We start from the raw sequence: 26,372 nt of genomic DNA, 5'->3' as shown, positions 1-26,372 counted from the left end.
TGTGTCCCTGAGGAGATTGGATGTACAGTGTGAGAAGCAAGAGTTTGGGGGTTGGGGAGCTCATGGTATAACTCACTGAATGGGAGGCCAGAGGTCAGGTCTCAGCCCTGCATGCCCCTGGGGTTTCCTTTGGTTTGGGGCAGGTCCATTGTGATTGGAAATGAGGGGCCTGGGCAGCCTGGCTTAATTTGGCTTTAGATATTTCTCTTCCTTTACCCTCCCTAATTTTCCCCAAATAAAGTAACAGAAAATTCTGGAGGCTCTGTATTAGAATATAAAAACTTAGAAATCACCAGTGAGGGGATTCCTTCAGAGGTAGGAACTTATATGATCTCCACTCTTGTTTGGCATTGGGCTGGCACTTACTTCGCATTTTGTTCTCTGCAGGGTGCTTATTATCATCATCTCCATTTTTCATAGGAGAGAAAGCTGAGGTTCAAAAGGGGTGACGTAGCCAGTGTCACTTGGCTTGTACAGCAGAACTGGGATTCCAACTCAAAACTGTCTCTCTTTGTCTGTCTTGATTGCCAGTCTATGCCTTTTCTCCCATCACCAATTACATGGTGACTTTGGCTGAGCTAGTTGATCCATCTGCCCTTGACTTTCACTATCTGTGAAGTGGACTGTAATGCAGCTCAGGTGTATGACATACATACCAGGTATATTAAAAAGCTTCAAAACATTAAAAACTATGGCACCTTAACATAGTCTTATTATTTCTTAAAGAAGGGAATGGATGGTCTCTTGGGCAGCTGGACTTCTTTTAAATACTAGACCTGAGCTGGGATGGGTGTTGGAGCCTAGAGTGGGGGGAAGGGTCTGTCTTACCAGGCTGAAAGGTCTCCTGGCTGCAGTCTTCATTAATTAGAACAGAAATTTCTGCTTCTCTGTGTGATTGGGAAGGTCCGGGCTAGAGCCTGGGTTACACGTGCCATCTGTATTTTAATAGAACATTTATTTTAATAAGATATTTCATCTGAGATGCAAAGGCAGAAACAGTGTATAAATCAAGAGGTAACTGAAACAGGCTGTCTGAAAACTAGATCTGCAAATGTGCCAGGAAGGACTTTTGAGTATAGCATCAACAAAGGCTAGTTACTGATAGCCGAGAAGGTCCCTCAAGGGCACAGCCATGGACGCAGGCATTGGCGCAAGTAATGGGAACAGGGACACCTGGTTTCCACATCTCAGTTTCTCTGGACTCCCCACTCCCCTACTTTCTGGAAATTGATGCCCTCCCCACCCCCACCCCCAGCATGTGTCCTCTCTTTCTCCTCCATAAATGCAAATGCAGGCAGCAGTCCTGCATATAAAAGGGTTGTGTTCCAAACGTTCATTTGTGCTGTTTCAATTCACTTCCATCAATATTTGTGGAGTGCCAGATGTGTACCAGGCACCAGACAACAGGGTCCAGTAGGAAAATTAGACACTTTCCTTGCCTCACGCAGCCTGTGCTCCAGAAAGAGAGACCAGAGGTATAATGCAAACCCAAGACAGAAAATGATAAGTGCTGGACAAGAGGTTTCCAGCATCCTGGATGTCAAAAGAGAGGAGGGCCCACCCAAGGTGTCCTTATTCCTGAATCCATCCTGAACATTGAAGCCGTCAGACATGTGACTATACTGGACTTCATCTGGGAGGACAATCTGGCCATGCTCAGGGTTGGCCGTCAGCTCTGGGGTTGGAGAACAATTCCCCAACCTCTTCTGCCAGTGCTCAGTCGGGCCCAGTTACCCTTTAACCTAGAAAGTCTGGGTTCCTTGCATAGAGGTGGCCATTCCTCTCCAGCCATCTATGGCTTTGGGTGCTCTTGATCACAAGGCCCTGGCTGAGGGTGGGGCTGGTGCTCTGTGATCTAGCCCACTGCTGGAGGCCCGGGCCAACCAGAGCTCTCAGTGGTATGAGAAGAGGTGGGGGCCCCTAGATAGCAGGAGAATAACTGCAGAAGGGCAGAGGGGCAGCCTGAAGGCTCGTGAAAAACCCAGGGAGGCAGCACCACATGTAATTTTGAATGTATATGGCATTCACACTATGGCTCTCAGTTTCTCTATCTGTGAAATAGGACTAGGACTAATGAATGATTTTTACTTGTTCTTTAATGGAATTATATGTGCAAACAAAAATCTTATTCAGCAATTCCTCTCGTAGGTATATACCCAAGAGAATTGAAAGCAGAGACTTGAACAGATATCTTCACTCCCATGTTCATAGCAGTACTATTCACAATAGTCAAAAGTGGAAGCAACCCAAGTGCCCTTCAGCAGATGAACGGATAAACAAAATGTAGTATATCCATACAATGAGATGTTATTTAGCCCTAAAATGGAAGGGAATTATGACACAACATGGATGAACCTTGAAGACATTATGCCACATGAACTAAGCCAGACACAAAAGGACCGATATTGTGTGATTCCACTTATAGAAGGTACCTAGAATATGTGAAACAGATAGAAGAGAGTGTTTCTCTGGTTGAAGATGGGATGGGCAGGTGGGGATGGCTCTAGCCTGGTGCCCATGGAAACTGAGATGCTTTTGGAGCCAGCCTGCCTTGGGGATCCAGGGAAGCGCGACAACCCTCCCTTCCCTAACAGCCCATGTTCTGAAATCGAAGGTCCTCAAGGTCTCTTTCCTGCCCAAGCTCACTTCCCCCACTGATGGTCATGTGTTACTGGGGAAGGTCAGCCTGTGGAGCAGGTGCTGGAGGATTGGGTCACCTTGTGTGAGCTCCTTTTCTATCCCAACACTTTTCCTTTCCTATAGTCATGGGCTCAAGGATAGGCATATACTAGTGCCTTATGGGGCTCTCCTTGAGGGGACTGGTGGTGGGTGGGGACTTTGGGGGCCCAGCATGGGTTCCTGGAGGAGTGTGTAGAGAAGAGTCTTGGAGCTGTGCTGACCTGTGGGTGTAGACTAGAGCCCAGGGCCCCGAGATGGAAGGCTTGGGTTTAGCGCACACAACGTAGATGCCCCCAGAGACATGCTGGCTGTCCCCGAGATGGGCAACAGCCACCTCAGGGTATGCTGACCATGCGGAACAGGCTTCCGGGGTGGACATCTCTGCTGTCCCTGACTACCACATGGGCTTAGAACCTTCCTTTGAGCTCACTCAGGGCTGCTTCTTGCCAATCTGATTTTTAAAAGAAATGTTTATTATATTTTAAAAATCCATGTTCCCTTCAGTAAATTTGGAAAACACAGAAAAGTACAAAGACTAAAATAAAAATCATCTGCAATCCCAGATGGGGGATTGCAGAGATAACCACTATTAACATTTAATATATTTTCTTGTCTTTTTTCCTATCCAAACACATAACCTCCCACACAATATATTTACATCTGCATCTACATCTGTTTACAACAAAATGGGGATTATACTTTATGTATATACAGTATATTAGTCAGGAGTCATGGGAGCAGGTGACAGAAGCCCAGGTTGAATTAGCCAAATGAAATAGGGGGATCTATTGGCTGGTGTAACCCATTTGTAGGAAGGGTCAGGTCTCAGAAACAGCTGGATCCAGGACCATGAATAGTCTCTCTTCTCTGTCTCTTGTATATGTATCTGTTTGTGTTGTCTACATTCTCTTGGGTCATCTCTCCCCATGGTGTTGCAATCAGGGTTGCAGACCGCTGTGGGTTTAACATTTTAACCCTTTTTCTTCTAGAGAGGGGAAAACAAGCTTCTTTCCACCAGCTCTAGTTAGATGAATCCCAAGGAGGAGTTCGAGTTTGATTGGCCTGGATGGCATGCCTACCCATCTCTGCATGAACCCTTTTATTGGGGTGGGGATGGGGAACTAGGATTGGCCCTGCCTGAGTCAGAGGCTCATTCTTGTGGCCAGTGTGGGACCTGTGACTGCAAGAGTCCTTTCTAGTGGGAGAGGATAGATCCCTAAATTAAAGGTGGGGAGTTTTATTACCAGAGGAAGAGTGAAAGTGAGTTGGGCAGGCAAAAACCACAGACAGAAGCTGCTTTGGTGTTGGCTGAAGCTATGTGGGGCTAGCACAGTACATTGGGTAAGCCTGTGGGTTCTCATTCTTTTACCGATTTAATGGGAGCTTAATTGATACCATCTTATAAGCAATATGATTTGGCAATACCTGTCACAACTATGCATGCATATCCCCTTTTGACCCAGTAAACCACTTTTGGGAATCTGCCCTGCACGTGTATTTCCACATATGTGGAATGACATAGGTCAAGGTCATTCATTGCAATATTATTTGCAATAGCAAAACATTGGAAATAGCCAAGTGCCTATCTATGGAGAAATCATTACTCAAATGATTTCACATTCATGGACTATGTACTACCTTAAAAAAGAATGCTGAGCTTCCTATGTATTGATAGAAAGTTCTCCCAAGATATTTTGAGGGGGGAAAAAAAAAGCAGTATGTAGAATGGAATGGACAATATACTACCTTTTGTGTAAAAAGCAGGGAAAATAGGACCCCATCTTTGTATTGGCTTATGTTTGCATAAAGAAGGTGCAGAAGGATGTGTAAAATCCATTTCATAGGCCAGGTGGGAAGCAGACATATTGAGACCAGGATAGCCTTTCACTGTATCCTTTCTGATAATTTTTGGCTTTTGAACTATATTTATATATTACTCATTCAAAAATTAATGGATCAGTTTCCTTTTGGGGTGATAAAAAAGTTTTGGAACTAGAACTTTTGTGGTGGTGATTGTTGCACAACATTGTGAATATACTTAAAGCTACAGAATTGTATACTTTAAAATGGGCAAGATGGTAGGTAAATTTTGTTAAGCAGGTTTTTCCCCCCGTTTTAAAAAGTGAAAAAAGTCAATAGACCAAAAAAAAAAAAAAAAAGTGTAAGAAACTGAAAAAAATATAGAATGTGAGCCCTGGAGTCAGATGGCCTGGATTGAAATTCTGATTTTGCCACCTTCTAGCTCGAGGGCTGTGGATAAATTGCTTAATTTCTTGGAGAATCTGTTTAATCATTTGTAAAGTATGTATAATAAAATAAGCTGTATTTTGAGGATTGAATGAGAGATAAAGTATTTAGCTTGGAGCCTGGAGTAGAGTGGGCCTCTGTGAGGGTTAGCTATCGAGGAAGATGAAGATTACAGGATGAGGACTACCGATCTGTCGTCTGCCTCTATGTTTTTGTTCATTTGTTTTTTTAATGTTTTTAAAAAAATATTTCACTTGTGAGTGAAATCATTTACCATAATTCTCTCAAGATCCATCCATGTTGTTGCAAATGGCAGGATTTCATCTTTTTTATGGCCAAATGGTATTCCATTGTATACTATATAGGCTACATCTTCTTTATCTATTCATCTCTTGATGGAATCTTAGGTTATTTCCGTATCTTGGCTATTGTAAATAATGCTGCAATAAACATAGATGTGCATATATCTTTTCTAATTAGTGTTTTTGTATTCTTTCTGTATAAGGTATTAGTGATTACCAGAGGGAAGGGGATAGAGGGAGGGTGAAATGGATAAAGGGGATCAATTGTATGGTGATGGATAGAAACTAGACTTTTGGTGGTGAGCATGATATAGTATATACAGATGTTGAATTATAATGTTGCACACTTGAAACTTTATAATGTTATAAACTAATATTACCTCAATTAAAAAAAAAGATGAAAAGATGAAGATTACCAGGGCTGCCTAAGTCAGGCTTTCTCTCCTCTGGCTAGCTGAGATATTTGCATTTTAATGGAGAGTCTTGAAGACTAAAAACATTCAAGACTCAAAGGGAGGAATGGTTGGAATTTCAGAAAAATTACAGCTGGGGAAAATGAGGTCTTTTTTTTCCCTAGGGAGAGTTAAACTTTTACCTTGTGCTCACCTGTGGCCCCAGATGGTGGAATTGGAAGCATAAGAATGAATGACCTACTAATAGGATGGGCGGTAGACTAGGAGAAGGTTTAAATTTAGAGAAAATGAGACAACCCTTGAAAACAAACTAACTGTCAACCAACCAAGAAATGACGCTCCCACCCCAACCTTCATCAACCCCATATCCACCTGCTCTCTGCTGTCCTTTACAGCAGAACTTCTAGAAGCCCCAGCTTTGCTCCCCACCATGCCACAGCAGCTGCTCTAGTTACCAGATCCAGTGGTTACCTTTTCTGCCTGCATCTTAGAGTCTTTTGCCACAGCTTAACACTCCTTCTTCCTAAGATGCTTTCTTTGTTTTTGCTCGTGAAAACTCGCCCTCCCTCCAGCTTTCCCTCCATCTCCTTGCCAGTCTATCTCTGTGTCATCCTCCTTCTCTGATTTCGATGTGTTGTGTCTAGGCAGCTTCGTCTTCTCTGTCTCCCTCTGAAAGCCATTCTAAACTGAACATGCCCAAGGTGGAATTGTTGGTCTCTATTCCCTTCCCCCTCAAACTCCCCAAACTCATCCATCCTGTAACTTTTCCCATCTCTGTTGCTTAGGCCAAAATTCTTAGAATCATCTTTGACTACTCTATATTCTTACGCCCCACATCCAATTCATCAGCACAGTCTGTTGGCTTCACCTTCATACTGCATCCAGAGTTGGACCACTTTTCACCATCTCCATGACTGTCAGTCTAGTCCAATTCATCGTCAGCTCTCATCTGGGTCACTGAGGTGGTTAATGTTTAAACAGCCTCCCTATTGCCACCCTTTATCCCCTTACAGTCTGTTCTCAACACTGCAGTCACAACAGTCAGAATCCATAATCCCATCTCTGTTCTGCTTACAGCCCTCCCTCCCATGCCTTCCTGTTTCCTTCAGTAAAAGCCAGGGTTTCTTACCATGGCCACAGACTCTACCTGATCTGCCCGCTATGATTTCTTTACCCTCAGCTCCTGTTCTCTACTCTTTAATCACTCTGCACCAGCCACACTAGCTTCTTTGCTATTCCTTGACCAAAGAGCTATGCTCCTACCTTTGGACCTTTACTCTGGCTTTTCTACCTGGAATGCTTTTTTCCTAGATACCCTCATAACTTGCTTCCTCACTGCCTTAAGGTCTTCCTTCAAATGTCACCTTCTCATTGAGGTCTTCTCTGATGCCCTATTTAAATTTGCAAATTTTTCTCTGCTTTATTTTTCTACATAGTATTTGTCACCACTTGATATACCTCATATTTAAAGTTTTTACATTATTAGGTGTTTATTATCTTTTCCCCATTGAAATACAAGCTCTGTGAGGGTAGGGGTTTTTGTCTGTTTTGTTTACTTTTCTCCATTGTCTGGAACAATGCCTGGTATATAGAAGATGCTCAGTAAAAATGTCCTGAATGATTACATGACATTTGGTCTTCACAGTGAAGGTAATGGGAAGTAATTTCAAGTCCTTATGTAGGGGCTTATATGATTGGATTTACATTTCGAAGGATCACTTTAACTCCTAGGGGAGAAGGTATTGGAGTAGGACAATAATGGGGTTATGGCGATTGGTTAGGAAGATGTCAGTGGGAGTTGTTGGAGGCCAGGTGGAGGGATGTGGATGGATCCAAGAGGAACATGGGAGGCAGAAAGGATTGTTGATTATTAGAGCTGCACTTCTTATACTTGATCGTGCACACAGGTCACCTGCGCATCTTATTGAAGTGCAGGTTGGTGAGTCTGAGGTGGGCCCTAGAATTTCATCTTAAATGAGCTTCTAGGTGACGCCCCTGCTGCTGGACCATGGACATACTTTGGGGCTGGATGTCAAGCATAAGGTGGGAGGAATGGTCAGGAGTACTTGATGCCTTTAATTGAGAGGCAGAACCTGGGAGGAGGAATAGGTTGGAGGAAATGATGAGGTTACTTTTGGACATGTTGAGTTTGAGGTGCTGATCGCAAGTGGAGATGTCCAATCGGCAGAGGAGTCTGAAGTTTAGAGGAGAGGCCTGAGCTGAAGATAGAAAATGGGGCATCATTATGGGGATGGCAAGTGCAGCCTTGGCGTGAGTGGGACTGAGTGGGGAGAGGGTGCATTGGGGAGCTCTGGGTTGTGAGGACCCCTTTCCTCTCCAGAAGCTGTATTACTGCCATGGCGGATCCACTGCTAAGGCAAGGGCATTGGTTAATGTTTAAACAGCCTCCCTATTGTGGGTGGAAGCAAGACACTGGCCGGACTTGGGGCAGATCTTCCTCACTAGGCTCATTCACTAGGCTCTGACCTTGCTGGTTTAACAGCCTCACAGAGAAAATGAGCGAGAGCCTTTTCCCTGGGGGCACATGAGGGAAGACAGACAACTCTGGTTCTCAAGGAGGAGGTAGGCGTGCCTGATGCCCAGGGGCCCCATTGTGGACTCAGGCAAACTTGGGCACAGATCCCACTTAGCCACTTGGTAGTTGGGTGACCTTGGGCAAGCCAGTTCACCTTTCTGGACCTTGGTTTTCTCATCTGTGTGATGGGGTAATAATAGTGGTTATGAGAGTTAATCATATGGTATGTACAACATGCTGAGCCCAGAGGCTGGCGCTGGCCAGTGCTCGGCAAGGTTATAATAATTATCTCTAAAGGGTGAGACACAGTCAGAATGGGCACTGGCCTGGCCCACTTTCTCCCTCCCTGCCCCCTGCAGGTACCTGGTTTGGCCCCGCCTCCACGCCCTCCTCACATCAGAGGTCCCCTTCCTCCTTGGTCCGTCTCCTTGGCTTGAACCCTCTTCCTCCATTCAGATTAGTCCCTACGATCTCTTGCTCTGAATCCCGCTGGTGCGCATGTGTTCAAACTTGACTCTCGTCCATTCACTCTTCCCTTCAGAGCCCAACCGTAGGCTCGCTAGGGGCAGCCTAAGCGTCTACCCTTCCATCTCTGTCTCTCATTACACTTTGAGGTCCTTGATGCTGGGCGAGTGCTGAAACTCCAGTGGGGATGAGGTAGGCCTGATTCCTGCCCTTATGTAGGTTGCGGTCTCGTGGGGAAGACAGGCATTGAACAGGTCATTACAGTTGGGGGGCTGGGTGCTATGACAGGTGGCAGAGAACCCAGGGGTCCTGATCTAGAATGGCACCAGGTCATGGCACTTTAAGGTGGAGACATTTAGGCAGAGACCCTGGGCGTGACTAGGACACAGATAGACAAAGTCTGGAGAGGCCATGTGGGCAAGGAGAAGGGTCTAGACAGAGGGCTCTGATGTGAGTGAGAGGGGTGGCTTAGTGGAAGAACAGACAGGTTTTGTGGATTGGTGGGGGCAGGTGAGGAGAGGGAGCAGGAAAGGTGAGATGAGGCTGGATGGGGCTGGGACAAAAAGCCTTAAGGACACATTGGAGAGTTGGGTTTGATCCCAAGGGTTGTTGGGAGTCATTGAAAGCAGGGTGTCATGATCCACTTTGCACTTATTTTTTACCTTCATTGTTTTACTGTGATAAAATACACATAACAGAACTTACCATTTTAGCCATTTTAAAGTGTGCAATTCAGTAGCATTAAGTATATTCATAATGTTGAATGTGCTTAATGCAGCCATCGCCACCGTTCTTCTCCAGAACTTTTTCATCATCAAACATAGACTCTGCCCATTAGCAGTCAGTCCCATCCCTCCCCCACACAGTCCTAGGAGAGGTGATCGAAGGGTCCATTGGGTGGAGATGGGTTAGAATGGGGATGCTATTGTCCAGGTGAGAGATTTAGAGGTGACCGGGTGGCAGTGGAAGTGGGGTGGAGAGAATGGAACCAATTTGGGAGGTGACGAGCACTGGAAACCTTGGGTGAGGGAAGAGGGGGTTCAAGCATGACATATTCCCATCGTATCCCTAGTGGCTGGCACTGTGCTGGCATTTAGTAGGTGCTTAATAGTATTCAGTGAATGCCAGATTCCCAAGGAGAAGAGGGAGCTTTGAAGCTCTTCATGCCCTTACCGAGGGCCCCTCCCATGACTGCTCCTTAATGGTGCCCTTGGTCTTGGAGGGGTGGAGTGAGAAGAGGTCTTGGCAGCCTCTTCTGAGGGACACTGAAGGGTTACTAAGGTGGAAGTATGGTAAGGTGGGGGATGGGCAGCAGAGCAGCCTTCTGCTCTGGACCACCTCCATCCTCTCTATTTCAAGGTCACAATGTGGGTGGGGCTGGAGAGCTGGAGAGAATAGCCTTTTGGGTAAGGGTCTGAACCTGGGTGGCTGGAAGGAAAAGAGAGGTCTAGTCAGTGGCTGAACTGGCAGCTGTGAGGGCAGCAAAGCCTTTTTTTAGTTCCCTGTGCTTGGGGTAAAAACACTTCCTGTCTGCGGGTAGACCTGGGATGCCACACACAACCCCGCTGCTCCTTGAGGGGATGCCCAGGGAGCACTCAGAGATTTCCTCCACTCTTGACACTTCCGGCAGGGTTCCTGAGGATCCAGAAACACCCGGCCCAGCCCTTTGTGTGGTCCCACTGACGTTCTTGCTGCAGGCCTCGGCTCTGGGTGCCACCTGGCCTCTACCTAGCCTGCTAGGGCTTTTCCAGTGAGTGGCCTTTTAACTGACAGATTTTGGCCTTGATGAGAAAGGAAGGGTCTTCTATCTAAAAGCTTCCAAAAGCTTCCCTTTTCTCTCTTCCTCCTCTCTCCACCTGTCTTTCCTATCTATTCTCTCTCTCTTTTTGTCCTCTGCCCGTTTTTCCCCGCTCCTCTCTGTTCTGTAAATCTGTGAAACAAACACATTTTAAAATGTCATTTATCTATTCTAGCTGCAGCTGGGAGCAGGATAAAGCTGCTGCCTTTCTTAGGAGTTGGCTTTTGAGCTTTGGGCTTTAGTCAGCTCTGTTCCTGTGAGGCAAGTGGCAGAGAATCCCAGGGCACTGTCATGTGGCCTGGGGCCTCATCAACCAGGCCTCAGAGGCTCTGACCTAGATAGGTGGGTGGTGGCCCTTTTTCTGTACTCCTTGTGTACCTTCTCATCTGGAGAGGGTCCCAAAAAGAACAGGCAGGAGACTGGGAGACTTCCGCCAGTCTTTGAGCGATAGCAAAACTCGATAGGCTACTGCAGTTACCCCCGTCTGTGTGGACTGTGAACTCCTTGGCAGACCCAACCTCTGCCTGCTCTCCTCTCCCCAGGGAGGGCGCAGGGGCTGCAGGGAGGTTTTGTTGGAGGCCACCTCTGCCTGGTGGCTTATGTTCCTGCCCTAAGCAGACCCAGACGAGCCATGCAACAGCACCAGGTGCTATCCCAACAAGGTCACTGCTCTGTTTTTTGCTCAGCCAGATGGGAATTTATTGTTCAGCAGTGCTGGAGATGTAGGGGGTGTAAGGAGAACAGGGTGTGGTCCCCAGAAGCTTGGAGTTTGCACTGCTAGTGAGAACTGCCCTTACATGGCAGGACCCTGATTGTGCAGGAAAACTAAGTGCAGTGAACTCCATGCTTTGCTGTGGGGCTGAGGGAATGTGTGCTGTGGGAAGGCAGAGTGGGTGAGATCGGGGGCTACAACTGTCCTTTCATTCATTCTTTCCTCTGTTTATCCACTCATTCACTCCATAAATAAACAGGATAGCTTGGACCATGGATCTTGCAATCAGAATTCTTCAGTTTGAGTTTTAGATCCTCTAGTAACTTGCTGTGCTTCCTTTAGCAAATCATTCAAGGCTTTCCCATGCCTCAGCTGACTTACCTACATGTAAGATGAGGACATTACTTCTTGTCTTAATCATCTTCATAAAATTGTGCTTGGCAGGGAAGATGAAAATAAATGTTTGTCAGTGCAAATTGTTATTGAATGTAAGGTCTTAGTACTAACAGACAGTTCTGAGGGCCTATGGTGTGCAAATGCTGCCTTGGGCCCCATGGTCTATTTGGAGATGGCTAAGACAGTTCCTGTCCTTAGAGTGCTTATAGCCTGGCCTGCAAATAGACACATTTCTTGGAGGATCTGGCGGGAAGGTTCTCATCATGCTTTTTCTTGGGGCACTGACCCAGCACAGCCGTCAAGTTCTTCAGTCCATTCAACAAATAGTTACCGAGTGCCCATAGGAGCCAGGCAATATGTGGGGTCGTGCTGGAGGCCAGCAAAGGGCCCAGGTGCCCTGCCAAGTCTTGAAGCTGTGCCTGGCTCCTCTAGCAGAAAGAGGCTGTGTCTTCTCGTCCCACCACATTCACTAAGCTCTGAGTCCAGGGCCTTGGGTAGTGCATATTTATTGGATAATTTTCTAGTGGGCCTAGGAGTGGCCTCTTCCTATCGCTGTTAGATCTGGTCATCTAGGTCAGAGAGTAGATCTGGGAGGGGATGACAGAGGCCCTGGGCAGAGACCCTTAATTCTCAGTGGCCCCAGCTGCCTGTGGAGGCTGACTTTATGCCTCCTGGGGAGAATAATGCTGTGTCCATGGACAGACCCTACTAGCATTATTGACATTGATGTATAATCTTGTCACTTAACTGACCAGGGCAGCTGGAAATGATTCAGCAGAAAGGCCGAGACAGCAGCCTTTTCTAAGCCCTGGTTCCCTGTGGCAGGTGCTGCGTCCGCTCCCCAGGGCCTTGCATGCTCTGGTTTGATGGGTTGCATCAGAGGAGTAGAAAGCAGATATGGTAGGGCCCCTCCCCACACCCAGTCCACTGCACTAGATGCCTCTGGATTCTGAATTATTTCCTGAAAGAGTATGTATTAATATTTACAATAAGATGTAAAAATTAGAAATAGAAAGATGGTCTCTCACTCAGTGGTGTTCTTTGAAACAATACAGAATGGGTTATTTGTACTTAAAAGGACATTTTTGTAGGCATTTAGCAAATGAAAAAAATCACTTTCTCTTTAAAAAACCAACTCACCTCAGGCCCTATCCCAAGCAACATTGCCTTCGGACCTCAGATTGGTCTAAGAGGAAATTCCCAGGCCTTGAACTTTACTTTTTCTAACAGAGGGTTTAATAAATGACCTTAGTGCCTTAGCTGCTGGCTCTCAAGACACCAGGGCTGCTGGGTGAGGAGCAGGACTGATGCTGAGGCCTCCAAAGCAGGAGTGTGACAGAGGGGAGCCATGTTCCCTTAGAGTCCCAGCTTTGCTACTTACTTGTTGTGGAACCTTCCACAAGTCATGTAACCTCTCTGAGCCTCAGTTTCCTTATCTATAAAATGGGAGAATAATTCTGTATCTACTTTGTAGGCTTGTTGAGAAGATTAAATGAGATAATGCATGTAAAGAGCTGCATATAGTGCTAAATAAATATTAGCTGGTATGATGATGATGATGATGATGATGAAGGAGACTTCTATTATCTCTACGATCCATGTCCAGAGGCATAATCCAAGGTCAGGAGCAGAATCAGTTACCAGGGATGAAACTGGTGGGGAATGGGTTAACTCTGTTTCAGACACTTGAGCAGGGAGCTGAGGTCAGTCAGAACAACAGAGGACAGACAAAATTGCAGTGGCATAATAGGGCCTGCCCCATGCTTCTCTAATTTAGCCCTCTAGCTCTGGGGTCTATGAGCTCTTCATCTGCTTATTCAATCTTCAGTTCATTCAGTGCCAGCCACCATGCTGGGGGCTGGGCAGGTGGGCAGGATGCACATTAGAGACCAGTGAAAAGGCCAGATAGGGAGGTTCATCAGGGCTCTCTGTTCCCTCTGAGTCGGGAGAGGGGCCTGGCCCAAGGGAGTAGGTTTCTGCTAATCACTTGGAGGTCATGGTTATCTAGTGGTGCTCCAGGCTGTAAGCCTTTCCCCTGAACCTTCCAGCCACAGAATACTAGTAGGGTCACACTCAGATTCTAGTATGCTCCTGGAGACTGTCACAGTTATCCTATCCTTCCTTTCCTAATGTCCCTGAGAAAGAAGCCAGTTCTTGGAGGACGCAAGAGGTTTGATATCACTGGATTTGGTTCATCTGTTTTGAGTTGTGTAGGCTGGGTTAGAGCATGTCATTGGTAAGATGAAATTGCAGCCATGATCCTTGGGGGCTGAGTTGGTTATCCTTGGTTCCTTGGCCATAGTGGACCCCCATGCCCTGGACATTGATCTTACAGTGATGCAAGAATGAGGATGGGCCACATGCCCTGTCTTGGTATTGGAAAACAGCTCCAAGCATTTGTCTTTCTAATGAGTGAAATGGAATAACGTTATTAATTGACTAGACTAGATATATTTACCCTGAAATGCTATGGTCCGAACCCACTGAGACTGTCATTTAGTTTGAATCAATAATGAAAATCTCTAATCTGATATGTCACTGAGTAATAACTTATTCAGAAGAGTTAAGAGGCAGAATGTCGGAGTAGGGTGGAGTGATGGCTTTGCCGGGTTGCCCGTTTGATCTGTGATGGCTGATTCCCAATGCCAAAAGACTGTTGGGTGGTTTCTTAGCATGGGTGGTTTCATGCACTGCTGTGCTGGGCACTGTGAGATAGGTCTTTGTCGCTCCTAGGGATTACTGGGGATCCAGCCAAGACCTTCGATCATTTAAGCTGTGTGTTTTCCCAATAGCATCATTTTTTTTGTTCAATTCAGTAGTCAATGTTTACTTATGACTGTGTAAATATTGTTTACTGTTGAGCTAAGGTGGGTACTATAATTATGTTTTCTTTCTTGTATAACCTTTTATTTTTCCTGAAGTTATTTTTCCTGGAGTTAATGATTAACTCATGTTGTCCCCATTAGCATAGTTTTCTATGTATCTGTATTTTTCTATTTTACTAGTTTTTTTATTTATTCCACCCGAATTCTTTAAATTCTTTTTTCCACTAAAAACTTGCATTCATTAGATAGCCTGTCAATTCCATTCTTTCCATCAAGAGACCTCACTCCCAGAGCTTATTGCTTTTTAACCCAAGAAAGAGTGCAGGGAGTAAATTTTTTTGATCTCCTGCATATCCTAGAAAGTCTTTATTCTACTATCATATTTGGTTGATATTTTGGGTGTAAAATATTAGGTTGAAAATAATTTTCTTTCAGAATTTTGAAGGTATCACATCATTGCCTACTAGATTCTAGAGTTGCTCTTAAAAAGTCTAATGATATGCCAATTTATTTTCCTTTGCGTATGGTGTGTATTTATGTTTTCTCTTTGGAATTGTTGAGGATTTTTCATTTACCTGGGTGTCTTGAAATTTCCTGACAATATTTGGGATGAATCATGTACTGGGTACTTGGTGGACCTAGACTCAGGTGCTTCAGTTCTGAGAAATGTTCTTGTACTGATTCTCTGATAATTTGCTACTGTTTCGGTGAAATAGCAACCATTTTATTGCTTGGCTGTGGCAATGGATGTCTCTTCTCTCCTTCACAGTGTCTGAGACCTCATCTTGGGTGGCTCAGATGGCTGGAGATGGCTGGAATGCTCAGCTGGAGTTATATGTCTGGGGCCTTGGCTGTGGCTTGGTTTCTAGGTTCTTCTTATGGCATCTGCTGGAATGTTCAAGATGGTTTCTTCACTGACATGGATTTAGATGTCTGGATGATCTGGGAGTTAACTGTGTGTCTCTCAATTCAGCCTGTCCATGTTGTAGCCACAGCACGGCAATCTCAGGATAGTTGGACTTCTTACATGCTGGCTTGCTTTCCCTAGGGCGAATTTTCTGTGAGACTGAAGTAGAAACTTCAAGGATTCCTATGACTCAACCATGGAAGTTAAGTAATGTTGCTTCTGTCCCATTTTATTGGTCAAAACTGAGTCACAGGGCCAGTGCAGATTCAAGGCAAGACAGGTAAAGGGCATTGAAACCAAGAGTCGTGCTCATCGGGAAGCTAACTTGGAGGCTAGCTATCACATGCCCCTCTCTTCTCTATTACTTCTTTCCAGAAACTTTATTGGTATATAGTGGATTCTCTGATACTGTTATCTTTTTTTTTTTCCATTTTCCATATCTTTGTTTTTGTTCTACTTTTTGGGAGACTTCTTCAACTTAGTCTTCCAATAATATTTCTATGTTCTAAGATCTCCTTTTTCTATCCTGATCATTCCATTTTTATAGCACTCTCTTCTTGTGTCATGGATACAAAATTTTATCTCTCTGGGGATATTAATTTATAGTATTTTTTGAAGTCTTCATTGGTTCCTTGCGTTGTCTGTTTCCTTCAGTTTCCTCTCGATTATTTCGATGTCTCTCCCTTGTGTTGGAAGCTTTCCTCAAATGTCTGGCCATCTTTGGTCTTTGGTTGTCTCTCTGTACCCAAGGGTGAGGCACTAGGAAGTGAGTTGGGGGCTTCCATGCAGGGTGATGATTGGGTAGCAAGCTGTGCTTTCCATTGGAGGAACCCAGATGTTGTCTTCTCTGAGGGACTGTTCAGTTTCTCATGGTGGTGAGGTTTGGGGAGGTCATCTGTCTGGCCTCCCCAAGGAAGTGATGAGTTAAGAGTGGTCCAAAGGCCAGTGTCTCAAGTATCAAGCACTTCCCCAGGTCATCCATCCCTGGTCCATCTTCCAGGTACCTGTAATTTCTTATAGGCTGAATTTTCCTCTTCTATTACGTTTACTCTTGCTAGCTCATACTTTCCTATTTTAAAAATCGGGGATTCAGAAGAAGCAAAGTAAATGCATGTGGTTAGTCTGATGTTCATCATGGAAGTTTCAAGAGGCTTAAGACTATATCTGTCTCTATCTCTGTCTCTACATCCATATCTAATCTATATCCATATCCGTATTCGTATCTGTAGCCATATCCGTATCTGTGTCCATATCCATATCGATATCCATATTTGTCTCTCCTAAAGGAAGTAAGAGAGAACTATTTAAAATTACTTTTTGTTGTGATACATGTCATACATCCAAACTGAATTATAAAATAGACGTCATGGACTCGCCATCCAGGTCAAGAAATACTAATAGGCTGGGAAAGTGCTGCTGCTCTGTCTGTGCCTCTGTGACTCCATGGTTTTGTGATTTTGATTCTGAAGCTGTCTGAGGCCTGACCTTGTGAGCTGGCTGCCTTTGCGATGACCATGATGTAGCTCCCTCAGCTGAGGCCAGGCAGTGCCAAGCAGAACCACTGACCCTGTGAGGGAAGCTGCTTACTCGGCACTTTCCAGGTGATGCAGTGCGTTAAGGGCTGGGTGAGATGCGCACGTAGGTTAGTGGTTTCCTTAGCGCTGGGAAAATGGAGCCTCTTGTTCAGTGGGGTGACTTGCCCACCACTCCCTCCTTGGCACTTGCTCTTCCCTCAGCTTCCGTGCTCCTCTCCATCCCGGTGCAGTCCTCCCTCTCTCACTTCTTCTTTTGGGGCCCCACTAAGGGCTCCTGTTCCTTTCTGCATTTTCAGCCAACCCTTTTCTCGCTGGGGCCACTCTTCCTGTGGTCTCAGCCTCCATCTCTGTTCTCCTTATAATTGTCTCTCTGTTTAGGCATCAGTTCTTTTCAGATTCCACCTGGGTGTCCCAGGGGCCTTGCAGTGTGTCCAGAATGAATGCCCTGTCATCTGCCTCATACAAACCCGGTTCTCCTCCTCGGTCTGTGTCATGGTTGAAGAAACCATCATTTGGTTTTCTGAAGTCTTTTCATGTATTTAGCTCTCTTTTCCTCCTTTACTCTCGGTCACCAAATGCTCTTAATGTTGCCTCTGAGACGCCTTATGGCTCTCACCCTCTCATTTTGTTTCCGTGGCCATTAGCACTGTGGAGCCCCTTCCATTCTGTTCCTCTCTTTGTCCCTTCCCTTTACAGTCCCTCTGTCCTCTGCTCTGCTGTCATGGAGCATGCAGGTCAGCCATGCCCTGCCTTTGAACCTGCCACTCTCCCTTGCCCTCAAGATAGAGTTCAGATTGCTTAGTGTCTGTTTCCCAAACTTCGGCCATCCACAAAACTACCTTCACTGTTTCTGTCACGTCTGTGTGCCACCTGTGCCAGTTACTTAATCGTTTCCCTGTAACTAGCTGTTTTTAAAACTGGAATAAACTTGCTTTTAGAAGGCAATGTTATGTTGTTGCCATAAAAAGAAAATCAAAGTGGTCTTGTCACAAATAGAAGGTTACTGTAAAAGATCAATTAAAACTATTACAGTCAAGACCACTCCAGGTCACCCTGGCTGTCAGCAAAGAAGCATGCACCCCACTCTAGGGAAGTGTGGTGTGGGCGTTCCTCTTCAGTGGGCTCCTGTGCTTCTCCGTGGGAGGTGAACAGCGGTTCGCAGTCATGGACTGTGGAGCCAGACTGCTTGGGTCCAAACTTTGCTCCGTTACTTTTCAGCTGTGGGAACTTGGACAAGTAGCTTAACCTCTCTGAGTATCAGTTTCCTCCTCTGTAAAGTGGGGTTAATGATATTGCTGTGAAGGGTTGTCACGAGTATTAAATGAAGTAGGAGATGGGGATCACTTCAGACAGTACCTAGTGCAGGGTAGGCCCTGAAGACTGTTGGTTTTCACTTCTCTTTTCTGAGAGCCTGCTAAGTGTCAGGGGTGTGTTTCCTCCTTACTGGGGACACCAGACAGTCCCTGCAAAGGGCTTTCTGCTTCCCGTCCCCTCCTCCCCCATGCCTCTGCTGCTGTGCTTTCTCTTTCCTTTTTCTCTCCCAGGCAGAGGCTGGCCTTTCCCTCCAGATCTGGCCCAGCTGTCACCTCCTCTGTGATACCTTAGCTGATCTCTCAAGGAGACCTGTTCTTCTCTTCCTCGTGTGCCCAGGGCACTGTATTCTATATCTGTTTAAACATCGACCCACAATTAACGTTAGGGAAATGGGTCTTTCACATGGATATGCTGTGCCTTTAGGGTGGTTTTTGCATTTTCACTTCTCCTGCCTGGATCATCTTCTCAGATACTTGTAAATAATACAGGTGTCATCACCCACGCTAAGACACACAGCCCACTTCTTGTCTTCAAGAACTAAGCTTAAAGGCTATGAGAAGGTGCTGCCCAGAGTCCTCTCTTTTATGCTGCTGTGGCACTCGCATCAGGTGGAGTTGGCTTTGTCGTTGTGACCGGGAAGAACCATGGAACTAGAGTTGTGAATTGCTCAAGGACTGAGGACTAACTCTCGAATTTCTGACTTGGTGACCTCAGGCCCACTCTGAACTCCTCAGTCTCTGCTTACTCATGTGTGAACCATATAGCATCAGTCAGTTCTAAGAGCTGTCTTTTCTAAAAAGGCTTATTTTCCCAGGAGTGTGGAGATTTGCCTGTCTGTGTGTGTAAGCTGGTCCATCAGCTCTGAGACGTGATACAGGAGGAGGCTTAGTCATCCCCAGCCAAGGGCCAGGGCTGGGTCTCCAGGGCTAGTTCACCCTGTTGTATCCTGACTCCCCTTGGTGCCTGCCCTTTCTCCTACCCTGGGCCCAGTTTACAGATTCAGGGTCTTCCAAGGAACAACAGTGTCGTCTTTACTCATCACACCCAGAGAGAAGCCAGCTGGTCCTTTGAAACTGCAGGCATGGAGTATTGCCTGGGCTTCCTCTAGGTCCCATGTGCAGCCACATCTTGCTACTCAGGTCTCAGCCTGTGTGGTCACACCTGGCACACTTCCTGCACAGCCCTGGACTCTGTCATCAGTCCATTCCTTATGGGGGACCTGTAGACCCCTTGGACCCCCTGTCCCTTCTCTTCCCTCACACAGGGCCATGGCACTCATGCTTTATGAATGTTTATTTACAAAGCAGCTGTACTTCCTGAGATGTGACCTGCTCACTTCCTTCACCTTTGTGCAGAGGTGACTTAGGAACTGTGTCTCTTTTCTGGAGAACAGGAGAGAAGCTAGCAGTAAGGTTGGGCATCTCTGCCTTTCCAGGCCTCGGTGTCCTTGTCTGTGTGATTGGGCTGTTAGTGGCTTCTATTGGTTTGTTCCAGGGCTGCTAGTCTTCGCATCCATGAACCTGGGATTTGGTGGGCACGGTGCGGTTGGGGTTGCCATTCTGCATCCCCTGGGGAGTTTTCAGTTATTAAAAGTCCAGAGTTGTGCTACGAATCTCTGGGATTCTCTTAGAGTATGTTTGGGGATGGGATGAGACACCGAAGGTCCACCTGGACAGATGCTGACAGGTGAGCAACACCTGCTTCTTCCCAAGGGGCTCTCCAAGGGGGCATTGGGAGGCTCTCCCTTCACCTGTCACCATTATGTAGTTCTAGAATGCTTTTTGTCACCTCATGATATTATCCCTCGCCCGCCCCCGCCATACCCATTAGCAGTTACTGCCTATTTCCTCCTCCCCCGAGCTCTTGACAACCCTAACTACTTTCTGTCTCCGGATTTGTCTATTCTAGACATTCCATGTAAATGGAATCATTTAATACGTAGCATTTTGTGCCTGGCTTCTTTCACTTAAGCATAATGTTTCAAAGTTCATCCACATGGTAGCATGTATCACTACTTCATTCCTTTTTATGGCTGAATAATATTCCATCATGTGGCTAGACCACAATTTTTTTTTATCCATTCATCAGTTGATGGGCACTTGGGTTATTTCCACCTTTTGGCTATTGTGGATAATATGTCTAATTCCTTTCGGTTTGTTTTCCTGAGAAGCTCTTTGCTGTGGCCAGCTGTCTGCATTTCTTTAGCTTGGCTATTCGGAAAGCAAGAGAAAGCAGAGCTGAGTATGGTGGGGTGGCTGGGGAGCTGGCGAGCTGGGAGATGCAGACAAGGGGAGTTTGTAGGTTTTAGAGAACTCTCTGCCAGAAGGAGCCCTTAAACCTGGCCCCAGAGCCATCTGATGATAGGTGGGTATTTTTCCTGTTGATTATTAACCAATGGTTATAATTCTGGGAGTAGATCCCTGGGGCTAGAACTGATATTTATTTGAGATACCAGAAATGTTTTCAAAGATATTTGAACAACCCTGGACCCTTGTTTCTCTCTTTACCTGGAGATCAGATCACCATTTTATGGGATATGATAATAATAAAGATGATGATTATAATAGTATTAATGATCTGTATTTGTATAGGACTTTATGTTTTATTTCACAGCCATTACTTTTAGTTCCTTGGAACATTATCACCTGCATCTTTGAAGATGAAGGAATTGGGACACAGAGAGGTGAAGTGACATAACCAGGGTTACACAGTGAGGTAGCAGGTAGAGCCAAACTTGAACCCAGGAATTTCTTGATCCTTAGTGTAGGACATTTTAATAAAAATGTGCAAGAGATGATGGCTGCATTGATCTCAGGTGGTTTGAGGCAAAGCCAACTGAGGCTGGGGGTGAGGATCCTGGAGGCCTGGGTGCTGTGAATGGGATTGTCCCCCAGGGCCTGTCCAGTTCCCTACGAACAGAGGGGAGAGGGAGAAAACAGGGTCAGAGGACCAAAAGGGAGAGAGAATAGACAGGTGGAGAGAGGAAGAAGAGAGAAAAGGGAAGCTTTTAGATCAAAGACACTTCCTTTCCCATCAAGGCCAAAATCCATCAGTTAAAAGGCACTGAACTGGAAAAGCCCCAACAGGCCAGGTGGCACCCAGAGCCGAGGCCTATGGCAGGAACATCAATGGGACCACACAAAGGGCTGGGCTGGGTGTTTCTGGATCCTCAGGAATCCTGCCGGAAGTGTCAAGAGTGGAGGAAACCTCTCAGTGCTCCCTGGGCATCCTCTTGGTTTATCAGCTTCCACTCCAGGCTCTTTGGTCATTTCTTCCTGAGATTCACATTTGGCAAAAGCCAGCTAGGACCTCTTCTGGCCTCTCCGAGCCCTCCCAGGTGCCCCAGGATCACCCACGCTCTGGAGAAAGAATCTCAGAGTAGAAAACCTCAGTGCCATGTGGCTCTGGGGCAGAGGGATACTGAGTGGGTGGGTGGTGCCCCCAGGGCCCCCAGAGGTAGGAGCCCATTCACTTGTTTTTACTACTCTCTTCTTAGTTGAGAGAATGATCTTCCCCCTCCCCTCTTCTGTCTTCTCTCAATCCTCCTTTTCCCCTCTTCTGTTCCCATCACCAACTCCTCCTCTTGTGGGTCTCTGAGTGGGTCTGGGACCCCGTGTCCTTAGAGCTGTGTGTGGGAGTTTGACTGGCTTGGTTGGAGGGGAAATTTTCAATCTCACTGCCATGACACATGTTAAGATCACTGTGGGTTACTAGAAAGATGTTACACAGAATAGTAAGGGTGCCACCTCTGCTAATAATTTACCTTCTGCTTATAATAAATTAGAGCAGATTCAAGGTTACCCCTGGATAGAATGGTGTCACTCCCACCTCCTCACGTGTGATATGTTTGTTTGAGAAAGGGCTGGAATTACACTGAGCACTGTAGTTCTTACTCTGCCTTATCTTAGCACCAGCCAGGGGCCAGATCTGGCTGTCTTTGGGAGAGTAGGTCACGTGTGAATGTCATTGCTTGTTAGGGCTGGGGCAGGACAAGGTGAGGTTGAAACAGGGATTTTTATCTTCCTTGTTTTTGGTACTCCAGTGACAAAGTCAAGACTAGAAACTGGGACTTGGGAAGTGTTTTTATTTCCTAGGACTGCCATACCAAGTATCACAAACGGGATGACTTAAAACAGTAGACATTTATTGTCTCAGTTCTGGAGGCTGGAAGTGTAAAATCAAGGTGTCAGTAGGGCCATGTTCCTTCTGAAGGCTCCAGGCGAGAATCCTTTATTGTCTCTTGTAGCTTTTGGTGGTATCCAGCAATCCTTGGCATTGTTTGGCTTTCTAGCTGTATCACTCCAATCTCTGCCTCTGTTGTCACGTGGCATTTTCCCTGTGTCTGTGTCTTCATATGGCCACCTACCTTCTCCTCTTCTAAGGACACCAGTCACATTGAATTAAGGGGCCACTCTAATGACCTCATTTTAAGTTGATTATATCTGCAAAGACCCTATTTCTAAATAAGGTCATAGTCACAGGTACTGGGGGTTAGGACTTCAGCATATCTTTAGGGGGGCCACAGACACAGTTCAACTCACAGTAGGCAGTTAGCTCTTAATTAAGTGCCTTTGGAGGGAGGGTTGGAGTCAAGAGTAGGGATGGTTCAGTGTGGCCCATCCCCTTCATAGGTGCCACTCCAAGCCATCTGTATACAAAGGCAGAATGGATTCTAATTTGTGGACAGGGGCCTGTGTGTGCTCTGAGTTCTGATCTTTTCGAGGGTAGCAGTCATGCCTTCTGCCCACCCTGGTGTCTCCTCTGGAGTCGTGGACAGAGCTCTGGAGCTAGCTGATGCTCATTCCTACTCTAGCACTTGCAGGCTCCAAGCATCATTTGGGAAATCCTTCTGGTAGATGTCCTGTGCTCCCACTTGACAGTCCTCACCACTCCCTGGAGACTGGTCTCGGGAGCTTATTCCAGTGTCCAGGGAAAACAAGCTGGTGCAGGGGAGAGGGGCTCAGCCCAAGGAGGATTGGGTATGGTGGTGACCCTTTGCCTAGGATGCAGAGACCATGGATAAGAATCACATTTGCTCCAGTCCCACAGGAGTGGACATCTTGTGCCTTATGGAGAGAATCAGACAGTATGACCATGCATATGAGCATCCCTTGACCACTGACATTGCCCTCCTCTAGGGTTTGTATTCTTGGAGAGCCAAGGTGGCTATTGGTCAAGACATCTCTACTGGGAGTAGGCCAGCAGTCCTCAGCTAACCCCCAGCAGTCCTATAGACTCTGATTGGGGGGCTTACCTTCCTTTCCTCTCCTCCCTGAAGGCTTTTACTTACCAGGCTCCCAGCCCCCATGGAGAGCTGCCTTTGTCTGTCCTCACCTTGGGAGAACCTGAGGGTGGTGCTCCCCATCCTTGATCATCTTCCCTCCCTTCCGTTTCCCTCATCGTGGCTCTCAGGGGCACAGGCCCATTGAGAGGGAGCTGTGGCTGTTTGAGAGAGGGCAGAGTGGCAGGAGGGGATGAGCCTGTGCTGGACCCAGCTAGCTCTGTTGGGTCCACAAGAAAGTGAAGACCAGAGCATAGGGGCTGGACCCTACAATGGAAGGTGAGGCTCTAGCTGGGAGCTAGAAGCCACATTCATTAGTGTGTGTGCACGCGTGCTCATGTGCTGAGTTTTGGCTCTACTGGTTCTTGTGCTAGTTATGGTCTAGATCAGGAGGGAGCGGACCCCCTTTTCAGCCATCAGAGTGAGACCAAGTTCCCAGAAGAAAGGAGGAGGAAGGCAGCTGGAGTAGCAGAGAGCGGGGTTGGCAGGGTTGAAGTTAATGGGGTCATATGGATCCTCTAGCCAAATGTTCATGTAGCCTCCTTATTGGGCTTCCTAGAGGACAGGCTGCAGGGCAGGCAGGGGTTGTGCCAGGGTGGAGAGGGCCCTGTGGCACCTGGCCTGATTTCTCTTAAACTGGGCCTGCCTGGCTGAAGGGAGTCACGACGGGGTGGTGTCTGGGCCTCAGGGCAAGGGCTTGCTCTGGAAAGGCCGAGGGTTGGGCTCTGCAAGAGGTGGGCTTTTCTCATGAAGGAGGTTGGGGTTGGAGCTGTTACCCCCATGGGAAGAATGTGAGCTGGAAAGAAGTACAGAAGCATTTTCTTGATGTGGCAGCGGAGTCCTTTGGTCACTTAAGTGGGATCAGGTGTCGGGCTGACTCATGTGCTTCAGGCTGGGTCTCTGGAGAAGGACACAGTTGCAAAGTTGGAGGCTTTGATAGCTCAGCCCAATCTTCTTAGGCTCTTAGTATTGTTATCCTTGCTTTCCCTCTCATCCCAGGATATAACTAGGGTATATCCAGGACGCCAGAGTCCCTTGTCTGGGAACTCCCCCAGGTTCTGCCTAGCTGGCCCTGTTGCGTATCTGTTGTTCTGAAGTCTTATCCCATTGCAGACATTCTGCCTGGTGATGGGACTGCAAACCAGCATTCCCTGGTCACCAGCAAGGGCCAGATGGAAAGTGGGGAGTGTGTGAGAGCAGCGAATTTGTCGTAATCATGTTGTCATGGTGACGCAACTCTGTTTAGCTGTCTCTCCATGGTCCTAGCCCACATGGACTAAAATAAGTTTTACCTGCAGCTTCCACAGCAGGCAGCCCAGTCCTTCCAAGGTCAGCTCTCCAGTGTGTGCGTGTGTGTGTGTGTGTTTAGGGACAAAGGGGCCCCAGAGTGGGTGACTTGAAAACGGTTACCCCTCTTCCCTTCTTCTCCTACCCAGGCCTCAGTCCTGTATCTTGTTAGCCCCATGTTTCTCAGACTTTCGGATGCATCAGAATCACCTGGAGAGATTGTTAAAATGCAGATTCCTGGGCCCCATTACTGGAGAGTCTGGTGTGCACCTGATAATTTGCATTTCTCACAAGTTCTCAGGTGATGCTAATGCTGCTAGAGCAGGGACCATGCTTGGCACAACCCTGCTTTAGATTTTAGTACCTCCCAGCAATGAAATGCACTCCACTCAAGTTTTGTGTCGTGTGTCCCCAAGTCTAGCTACTCTTCGAGGAGAGAGGGGAAGGTGCAGGCAGCCTCTCACTCTCCTCTTCTGTGTTCTGTGGTCTCCTTACAGGAAGCAGGAGCTGGCCAACAGCTCAGATGTGACCCTCCCAGACCGGTCGCTTTCCCCTCCTCTCACTGCGCCTCCCACCATGAAGGTAAGAGGCTTAGAGTTGGTAAGCGGGGAGGGGAAGTGGGTGGGGAAAAGCGGGGAGGGGAAGTAGGTGGGGGAAAGCTCAAGGCCTTGCTTTGTTATGGCACCAGGCCTAGCTGCCTGTGTCCCAGTGAGGGTTCACTTGAGCTCACCATTGCAGGAGGAAAGTGTGACTTTGAGACTCAGAGGTGTTAGGTCGCGGTGAGAAAATGGACTGGGGCTGAATGGGGTTGACAGGATGCTTGGTGATTAGCAAGAGGCCTTGTGGAGCTGTGGGGTTCTGGGACAAGGAGCCCAGGTAGAAGTAGGTAGGAGAAACAGGCTGGTGCCTTAAGGGGCTATTGCCCAAAAGGGCTGCCAGGAGCTGGGATAGGGACCCTGTGTGCTGGGACCCTCCTGGGACTTAAATGGCACTTGCATACTGGTTTGCCTGCCTCTGACCTCCTTGTTGGGCTGTCCCTGTCACCCCAGTCCCTGTGGGAGAGTTGCCTTAGAGGCTCTGGGGAGCTAGTAATTATTTTACTGTTGGCACTTTATTCATAAGGCTCTTTCTTGGGAGACCATACTCCAGGACTCCAGACCCAGGCCCCTCTCATTCCTGGAAAGGAGCCAAGGGGGCAGCACCCTTCCCCCATGATGCCTTTTCCCACTTACCTTTCCATCCCCACTGGCAGGATGGCCACAAACACTTGAGCTGGCCCTCAGGGAGGACTTTGGCTCAGCCAGTATTCCTGTCAAGGCACAGTGCCCCTCCATCCCTCCCTCTCTCTATCCCTCCCATTTTGCCAGTGAGAACTAGCTCTGCCTCCTGAGTCATGTGAGGGGACATCTAGGCCAGCCCCCATCTCTGCCCTGGAGCTCTGCTGTGAGGTGACTCACAGGAAAATAATTAGGGTTCTTCCCTGTTGCTCTCTGTTGTACCCCTCTTCTCTGACCTAATCTGTTGCAAAGTGAAACCCCAAAGGAAGCAGATAAAAACCGTCTTCCCATTATCATCCTGTACCGAATGCCTACCATGCACAGAACTATGTGGTATGCACTGAGGGGGAATATCACGGAATGACAACCAGAACCTGCCCTTGTTAAATTAGGAGTTC

The 26,372-nt window shown here is 47.0% G+C and overlaps 1 protein-coding gene across 8 annotated transcripts in view; it reads left to right on the top strand.

Moving 5' to 3' along the window:
- Positions 1-26,372, top strand: part of RAP1GAP2 (RAP1 GTPase activating protein 2) — a 196,730-nt gene that overhangs the window by 59,831 nt on the left and 110,527 nt on the right. For all 8 annotated transcript variants that reach the window (XR_002780235.1, XR_002780234.1, XM_023530466.1 and 5 more), the window contains one exon: positions 25,195-25,279. Coding sequence is in view for 6 of the 8 variants with exons in the window: in XM_023530466.1 (XP_023386234.1) it covers positions 25,195-25,279 (85 nt within the window). In the remaining 2 variants the exon portion in view is untranslated. The remainder of the gene's footprint in view (positions 1-25,194; positions 25,280-26,372) is intronic.

Source organism: Pteropus vampyrus, unplaced genomic scaffold (assembly GCF_000151845.1).
Source record: "Pteropus vampyrus isolate Shadow unplaced genomic scaffold, Pvam_2.0 Scaffold50, whole genome shotgun sequence".
Classification (NCBI taxonomy): domain Eukaryota; kingdom Metazoa; phylum Chordata; class Mammalia; order Chiroptera; family Pteropodidae; genus Pteropus; species Pteropus vampyrus.
This window is presented reverse-complemented; position numbering and strand designations above follow the sequence as displayed.